Source organism: Stegostoma tigrinum, chromosome 25 (assembly GCF_030684315.1).
Source record: "Stegostoma tigrinum isolate sSteTig4 chromosome 25, sSteTig4.hap1, whole genome shotgun sequence".
Lineage (NCBI taxonomy): Eukaryota > Metazoa > Chordata > Chondrichthyes > Orectolobiformes > Stegostomatidae > Stegostoma > Stegostoma tigrinum.
The window spans coordinates 3,087,608-3,096,839 of NC_081378.1; the positions used below are offsets into that span (position 1 = coordinate 3,087,608).

General features: G+C 43.8%; 1 protein-coding gene across 2 annotated transcripts in view; it reads right to left on the reverse strand.

Moving 5' to 3' along the window:
* elapor2b (endosome-lysosome associated apoptosis and autophagy regulator family member 2b) overlaps positions 1-7,370 on the reverse strand; it is a 117,195-nt gene extending 109,825 nt beyond the window's left edge. For both annotated transcript variants that reach the window (XM_059654817.1, XM_048554024.2), the window contains exon 1: positions 7,107-7,370. In XM_059654817.1, the coding sequence (XP_059510800.1) occupies positions 7,107-7,211 (105 nt within the window). In that variant the 5' untranslated portion in view covers positions 7,212-7,370. The remainder of the gene's footprint in view (positions 1-7,106) is intronic.
* Between the last annotated feature and the right edge of the window lie 1,862 nt (positions 7,371-9,232).

Sequence of the window (9,232 nt, forward strand, 5' to 3'; positions counted from 1 at the left end):
AAGATAATATAGTGTGAAGCTGGATGAACACAACAGGACAAGCAGCATCTCAGGAGCACAAAAGCTGACGTTTCGGGCCTAGGCCCTTCTGTTTTGAATGCAACTAATATTGATAGCAGGGGAATGGTACAAGCAAATCAAGCAATTTTGCTGCTTCAGTGCAATTCATAAACTTTGCCCTGTTTTGAGGCAAACAAGTTACAGTAGGGCATGGGAGAGGTATGCCACCCAGTTAAACATCATAAGCCTGAGAAAACGAGCACTGGCAAAAGCACTTCTTTGTGTTAGTAGTCAGCACAGAAAACCGAATTCTCGTCAGCAAAATCATTTTAACAAAAACAACATTTTCTTTGATTTTTCTGAAATCCTCAAAGACACAAAACAGAATTGGAAGATGTTGTTCCTTTCTCCAGAAGCAATGTGAAATATATCACAATCTGCTAACAATGGGCTTATTCTACTTACAGACATTAAGACCATAAAACATAGGAGCACAAGTAAGTCATTCAGCCCATCAAGCCCACTTCATGGCTGATCTGATAATCAACAACTCCATTTTCCTGCCTTTTGTCTGTAAACCTTGATTCCCTTACTGGTTAAAATTTGTTTGTCTCAGCTTTCAATAAACTTAACAAACCAGCTTCTACAGCTTTTGCATTAAGAATTCCATAGATTCACTAACCTTGGAGAAGAAATTCTTCCTCATTTTAATCCTAAGTGAGTGACTTCTTACATTGAGATTCTAACCCCTTGTCCAAGATTTTCCCACAAGGGGAAATCAACCTCTCAGTGTCTGCACCATCAAGCCCCGTAAGAAAAAAATAAGGTCACACCTCATTCCTTCTTAATTCCACTGACGATTGGCCCAATCTATTGAACCTCTCCTCACAAGAAGATCCTTCCATAGCCAGAATCACATGAGTGAACCTCCTCTGGACAGCCCCCAACGGCAATATACCTTTCCTCAGATATGGGAAAAGATACTTTTTTCTCAAAAATAATGTTTTAATTTTATTTTCGCTTTAAAAATATTTCTCTTATCTGGGGGGGAAGAGAACTTTTACAGCCTTCTAGGTGTGGCCTGACTAGTGCCTTGCACAGTTTTAAAAAGACCTTTCTATTTTTATACTCCATTTCCTCTGAATGAAAGGCAATCATTCCATTTGTCTTCCCTATTACCTGCTGAACTTCGATGCTAGCATTTTGACGTTTATGCAAGAGGACTCCCAAATCTTTCTGTGCTGCAGCTTTCTGGGGTCTTTCTCCATTTAAGTAATATTCAGGTCCTCTACATTTCTTGCCAAAATGCATAGCCTCACATTTTCCCACATTATATTCCATGCGCTATGCTTTTGCCCACTTGTTTAACCTGAATGTATCCCTTTGTAGACTCTTTGTCACACTCACCACCTGCCTTGCTATTTATTATTCTGTCATCTGCAAATGTGGCAGTAGAACCTTCACTTCCCTCATCCAAGTCATTAACGTATTATAAATAATAGTAGCCTTTACAATCCCTTTGGCACTCCAGGAGCTAAATTACATCTAACACCTTTGGTTAATTGATTTCCACTATCATAACTCAGAACTTAAAATTAAATTTGCTCAAATAGCCACCTCTGCCACCCATTTGATATGTTGCTGTTACTGTTTTCTTTACAAAATTATAACGGACTGTGTAAATTTTTCAAATAAAGAAATATTGCAGTTGTTGCAAATCTGAAATTAAAAAATAGAAAGTGCTAGAGAAACTCAGGTCTGGCAGCATCTGAGAGATCAATCCTGACTTAGAAATATATCACCATTCCTTGAGTGTCACTGAGTCAAAACCCTGGAATTGTCTCACTAAGGGTATCGCGGGTCCACCTACTGCACTGCGGCAGTTCAAGAAGGCAGCTCAACACCACCTTCTCAAGAGCAACTAAGGACGGGCAATAAATTCCAGGCCAGCCATAAACACCCTCACCCCACAAATGAATTTTAAAGAAGTTAACATTTCAGTGATGAGTTATGTGTTTTGTTCAAAGTGTAACTATAAAGATTAGTGTCCAAATAGCACACTTCACGCTTCGTTTTAAAACCATTGGAGGTAGAATGTTTTATCTGAATTTGGCCCTCCCTCCACATAAGCATAACCTCTGCAATTCTCCACCTTATTAGGTTGGATTGTGTCATGTTTGCAAATCACACAGCGCACCTGGGCCCAACTGATATCCCTAAAGTACACTGGCTGAGGTGAAGAAGAGGTAAACAGCACAAGATTGACGAGATGAAAATAGAAACAGCCAATGTGAATGCATCACACGTTGTGTCTGCTGCAGTGAAAGCAGCTCCATGGATCAATATGACAGGTGTGGAAACTCAGTTTTCAGATCAAAATGTTCATGGTCATTCCACAAAATAAAGATAACTAAAATGATAATAGGACTATTCTAATACGTTTATATATAATGCAAATTATATACAATAGCAAAGCTTTTCTATCAATAAATTTTGTCATTTTACTTAGTAAATTTTGCAACTGAACCCCATTATTCACCATAATTAAGCCAACAAGCCCTTCTCCAGCACACAATCAAGAGTCCTCAAACTTAGGCCTTACACCTGAAGTACTGTAAATACTTTCAACACCCCAACAAAAGAAACATTATGCAATTCTATTCAGAAGAAAACTACAAAATACAAATAATATATAATGTGACCATGATAACAAAGTGTGGGAGCTGGATGAACACAGCAGGCCAAGCAGCATCTTAGGAGTACAAAAGCTGACGTTTCGGACCTAGACCATCAGCTCTCTGATGAAGGGTCTAGGCCCAAAACGTCAGCTTTTGTGCTCCCGAGATGCTGCTTGGCCTGCTGTGTTCATCCAGCTCCACACTTTGTTATCTTGGATTCTCCAGCATCTGCAGTTCCCATTATCTCTGATATAATGTGACCATGTCTTGTGCAAGACTCTGATCTGTTAAAATTCCACTAAATGATAGAAGGGTCAATCATGTAGGCTTTATTGGGTATTTGTACATCAACAAAACAGAAGACGACATGAATGTTGGGTTAACAAAGAGGTTATTCATACATAATGGATGCTCAATTCAAAATGGAAATAGTCTTTACAAAAAATAAACTTCTTTGTAAACAAACAGTACTCCATGACGAATCACACTGCAACATGATATCAATAGCACATGACAGTGACCCAAATGTCATGCTGTATTTACATATAAAAACAGTATCTGTTTACCACAGCAAGTTTACTTCAATTAAAATTTTGACATAGGACACTAAAACAAATTAGAATAGAGAAGCGTAATTAAATTAAATCAGATTTGAGGTAGAAATTATGCACAAATACTGACTTTATCTTTCAAACGTCATTTCAACATTACGTTCCTCGACATTGGAATATATGAACAAGGGGTGCGGTGGAAATCATTCAGCTCCTTCAGCACATTCTGTCATTCAACAAGATTATAGTTTTTCCTCTCTCTGCTTTCATAGGATGAGGGCCTTGCTGGCAAGGCTAACATTTGTCACCAGTCATTAATTGCTAGGGTGTTTCAGAGAGCGGTTAAGAATCAGTTACATTACTGTGGGTCCACACACACATAGGCCAGACTGGGTAAGCTTAGATTGCCTTCCTGAAAGGTCATTAATAAACCAATTGAGTTCTTGCAACAATTTCCAGTGGCTACAGAGTCACCATTGGACCAGCTTGAGAGTCTCAGGTGCTAGATTATTAGGTCAGTGGCATTACCAGTACACATCCACTCCCACTAAATACAGTGCAATGTAGAAAACATCTTGCTCTATAATTTTTGTGCCAAAACTGAATCACCTTCAAATACAGTATTACTCCCATTTCAAGAGAATCTCCCTTTAGGAAAAATGTAGAAACATAGAAACGTAGAAGATAGGAGCAGAGATAATGGGAACTGCAGATGCTGGAGATTCCAATATAATAAAATGTGAGGCTGGATGAACACAGCAGGCCCAGCAGCATCTCAGGAGCACAAAAGCTGACGTTTCGGGCCTAGACCCTTCATCAGAGAGGGGGGTGGGGAGAGGGAACTGGAATAAATAGGGAGAGAGGGGGAGGCGGACCAAAGATGGAGAGTTGCAATGGGAGAGAGATTCCCTGAGGTTGGTCCGGAGGGAGGAGGGTAACTTCTTCAGGTTAGGCATCCCTGGAAGAGGCTTCGCAGTGAGGTTAAAATAGTATCAGAGATAATGGGAACTGCAGATGCTGGAGAATCCAAGATAATAAAATGTGAGGCTGGATGAACACAGCAGGCCAAGCAGCATCTCAGGAGTACAAAAGCTGATGTTTCGGGCCTAGACCCTTCATCAGCATATGGACAGGATGAGGCCTTTCAGCCCATCCAGTCTGCTCTGCCATTCATCACGACCATGGTCGATCATCCAACTCAATAGGCTAATGCTGCTTTCTCCCCATAACCTTTGATCCCATTCACCCCAAGTGTTATGTCCAGCTGCCTTTTGAATACATTCAATATTTTAGCATCAACCACTTCCTGTGGTCATGAATTTCACTGGCTCACCTCTCTGAGTGAAGAAACATCTCCTTATCTCCATCCTCAATGATCTACCCCAAATCCTCAGACTGTGACTCCTGGTTTGGGACACACCCACCATCAGGAACATCCTCCCTGCATCTAGCCTGCCTACTCCTGGTAGAATCTTGTAAGTCTCGATGCGATTCCCCCTCATTCAGCTGAACTCCAGCAAAAACAAACAAACAATCTCAGCCTAGTCAACCTCTTCTCATATGTCAGTCACACGATCCCCAGAGTCAGTCTGGTAAACCTTCGCTGCACTCCGTCAAGAGCAAGAGCATCTCTCCTCACAAAAGGAGATGAAAACTGCACACAATATCCTAGGCGTAGCCTCACCGAGGCTCCATATAACTGCAACAACACATCCCTGCTCCTGTACTAGAAACCTCTCACAATGAAGGCCAACATACCATTTGCCTTCTTTACCACCTGCTGCACCTGCATGCTTACCTTCAGCAACTGATGCACAAGGACACCCAGATCCCACTGCACACTCCCCTCTCCCAATTTACAGCCACTCAGGTAGGAATCTGCCTTCCTATTCTTAGTCCTGAAGTGAATAACCTCACATTTATCCAAATTAAGCTGCAACTGCCATTGATTTGCCCACTACCCCAACCTGTTCAGATCATGCTGAAGGACTTCTGCATCCTTGTTGCAGCTCATCCTCCCACTCACTTTGGAATCTGCAAATTTGGAGATGTTACATTTTGTTCCCTCTTCCAAATGATTAATATATATTACAAATAGCTGAGGCTCCAGCACCGATTCCTGTGGCTCCCCATTAGCTACTGCCAGCCAATTTGAAAGGACCTATGAATTACTACTCTTTATTTCCTGTCTGCCAACCAGTTTTCGATCCATCTCAATACAATTCCCCCAACCTAGTCAGAGAGGCTACTGCACACAATTGGTGCAGAGAGAACATGAATCCAGGACTCCTGGCTCACAGGACTCCTGGCTCACATTACCACTGCACCCAAAAAGCCCCCATTTTAAAGTGAATGATCATTTCCCTAACTCAACCTTAAATATCCACAAGGTTCGTGCCCCCGCAGCTCTCTGTAGCAAGGAGTTCCAAAGGCTCACAACCCTCAGAGAAGAAATGCCTCCATAAAATGGCACCACTTTACTCTGAGACTGTGCCCTCTGGCCCTAGACTCTCCCATGAGGGGAAACATCCTCTCAGCACATACCCTGTTAAAAATCCTGTATGTTCCAATGAGACACCTCTCATTTTTCCCAACTCCAGTGAGTAGAGTCCCAACATTTTTAGCCTTTGCTCATCAGACCACACCAGGGTCAAGCTGGTGAACCTCCTCTGAACTGTTTCCAATAAAATGACTTATTTTCTTCAAACAAGGGGACCAAAACTGCTCACTGGTTAGTCATGAGGTGGATATGAAGTGCATAGGTGCTGGCTCAACCATTTGGGTGTAATTAAAGAAGAATATAAAATTAATAAAAAGCTTTTGCAAATAACAAGCACATTTTAACAGATAACAGCAGATGCCACAGTAGGGTTGGAGGTGAGCTGTCGAAAGCAGTGTTCCCAGTTTCTCCAGAAAATGAACTTGAGTCAATATCTTCCCATTCCCTCCCGTGACACTCCGCAGCCCCCTCCCTCCAAATAGCCTCTGCCGTGAACTAAAACGCCGTTCAAATTCTCAAAATGTTAGCTTAAAAAAAACTTGAAACCTGCGTACAATGAAACGGATTCTCAATTATTTACTGATCCCCAAAAGTTGTCAGAATAGTTTAAAAACCAGAACAAAAGGCATTCGTTTGGTTTCAAGTCTATTGTAATTTGCTTTCACCTGTCGATAAACGGCTAGGAAAACCTCACTGCGGTTTAGTCTCTGCTGGTTCTTTTAACAGGCAAGATGTCATGTTACAAATCTGTGCTTTTAACGCTGCTGTGTTGTCAGAGAGGAGACTGGGGCAATTAAAGAGGGTTTAAAGCGATAGGCAGGCAGTTCCAGTTCAGTGGCTTCAATCCCTGGCTACAAACAGTAAGATTTTTGTTTGATCACCACCCCAGAGGGGAGCTTGGAATCCCTCAAAACTCCCGACTTCACGCTTTGTAGAGAAGGAGGAAATGACATTAGTTCACTGCATCGCAGCGTTGGAAATGACTCCGATGCTTCAGAGCACAGTCCCAGAGGATTAAGCGTTCACCCAAAACACAACAATTACTACCCGACGCGATAAGGCAGACAGGCTTCTGGAAACTGCTGAAACACAGTGAATTCAGAATCATAAGGCCAGCTAGTCGGTTAGATCCTTGACAAGGCGCAACACACCTTCATTTGAAAGGACTGTTGTAAATGCAACATAGAAATAATGATTATGAATGTTAAAGGGGGCGATGCTGCCTGGAGTGGGAGAAGGATACATTGATGCTGTGCATTCATCGTTACATTCTTCCCCCCCACCCACCCCCAACCGCGATCAAACCCTGGCAGCAGAGCCCCTCAGTCATTAAATCATGGCAGACGAAAGGGCGAGGAAGCTGTCTCAAGGACTCACCTTGCCACACACTCGGAGATCTGAAGCCACAGCCGAGAGCAGCAGCGAACCCAGGATGAAAGCTTTCGGAACCCAAGAGGCAGGGGCAAGCTCTAACCAAAACATCTGGCTGCTGTTGTGCACTGATCACCAGGCAGCAGCTCTCAACACTCACACACAGGCAGTGCAGAGCTCCGGACTCTGCCTTTCACCCTCTCCCTGTGACACAAATAAAACCAACCACCTCCACCCAGGCTGCGCGTACACCTCCCAGGGACCAGCCGGCACGTCATGCGCGCACCCCTTCTCAGGCGCGTCCCCTGTGCCTGGTCGACCGCGCGCCGGTTCTCGGCACCACGGTGCACGCACACTTCAAACTTGTGTGCCTGTTTATCAATATATCCTGCGCCACCATGATCATCATCAGACATATTCCAAGTTCCAAAAGGCATTGAGTACCGGAGGTGGGGACGTTATGTTACAGTACATAAGTGGTTGGTGAAGCTGCACTCTTCATGTGGAGAGTACATGGAATGAAAGTGGTCCAGGCAAGTATAATAGAAACATTAAAAAAAATTGGATAGGGAAGGGTTTAGAGGGATATGGACCAAATGTGGGCAATTGGAGCTAGATGAATGGGCACCATGGGTCGCATGGACCAGTTTGGGCTAAAGGGCCGGTATTACTCTATGACTCTTCCCCAATCTAACTTTCTGTTATAAATTAGTAATTAGACTGTTTTTACCCAATGTCAGAAAATAAAATCTTTTGAGGGTTAAACCGAAGGCAGGAAGGCTGACATTTCAGGCCCAGACACTTCTGCATAAAAAAAAATTCTGAAGAAGGGTCTAGGCCCGAAATGTCAGCCTTCCTGCTCCTCTGATGCTGCTTGGCCTGCTGTGTTCATCCAGCTCTACAACTTGTCATCTCAGATTCTCCAGCATTTGCAGTTCCTACTATCTCTGCTGGAGAAGCTCAACAGATCTGGCAGCATCTGTGAAGGAAAAAAACAGAGTTAACGTTTCGGGTCCAGTGACCCTTCCTCAGAACTGATGGTGGCTGGGAAAACGTCAGCAGAAAATAGGGTGAGAGATACTGGGAACTGCAGATGCTGGAGAATCCAAGACAACAAAGTGTGAAGCTGGATGAACACAGCAGGCCAAGCAGCATCTCAGGAGCACAAAAGCTGACGTTTCGGTCCTCCCACCCCAAGCCGCACCCCCATCTACCTACTAACCTCATCCCACCTCCTTGACCTGTCCGTCTTCCCTGGACTGACCTATCCCCTCCCTACCTCCCCACCTATACTCTCCTCTCCACCTATCTTCTTTACTCTCCATCTTCGGTCCGCCTCCCCCTCTCTCCCTATTTATTCCAGTTCCCTCTCCCCATCCCCCTCTCTGATGAAGGGTCTAGGCCCGAAACGTCAGCTTTTGTGCTCCTGAGATGTTGCTTGGCCTGCTGTGTTCATCCAGCTTCACATTTTGTTGTCAGCAGAAAATAGGGAGGTGGGTGGGGTAGGGAGTAAACAATAGGATAGAGCCCAAAGAGAGAGAAACACAGTTGGACAGACAAAGGAGTTGCTAATGATTAGGCTGGCCTTTAAGGGTTGTTTGTTTTCCTGCCTAAACCAGTCTTTCCCATAATATGAAATCACTGTTACTTCCTCTACTCTTTAGATTAGATTATCTACAGTGTGGAAACAGGCCCTTTGGCCCAACAAGTCCACACCACCCCTTGAAGCATCCCACCCAGACCCATCCCCCATAACCCACACACCCCTGAACACTACGGGCAATTTAGCGTGGCCGATCCACCTAACCTGCACATCTTTGGACTGTGGGAGGAAACTGGAGCACCCGGAGGAAATCCACGCAGACACAGGGAGAATGTGCAAACTCCACACAGACAGTCACCCGAGGCTGGAATTGAACTCGGGTCCCTGGCGCTGTGAGGCAGCAGTGCTAACCGCTGAGCCACTGTGCCATCCTTACAAATTCAATCTCTCCAGCCTGGAAATGGAACTCATCACTTTTGCTGTACTTCAAAAGAAACAAAAGTTGAAAATTAAGATTTGAAGTTCAGCCCAGCTATTTCATTTCCTGTGCCAGAATCCAAAATATTCCAGAATTTGTGATATTTGAAAG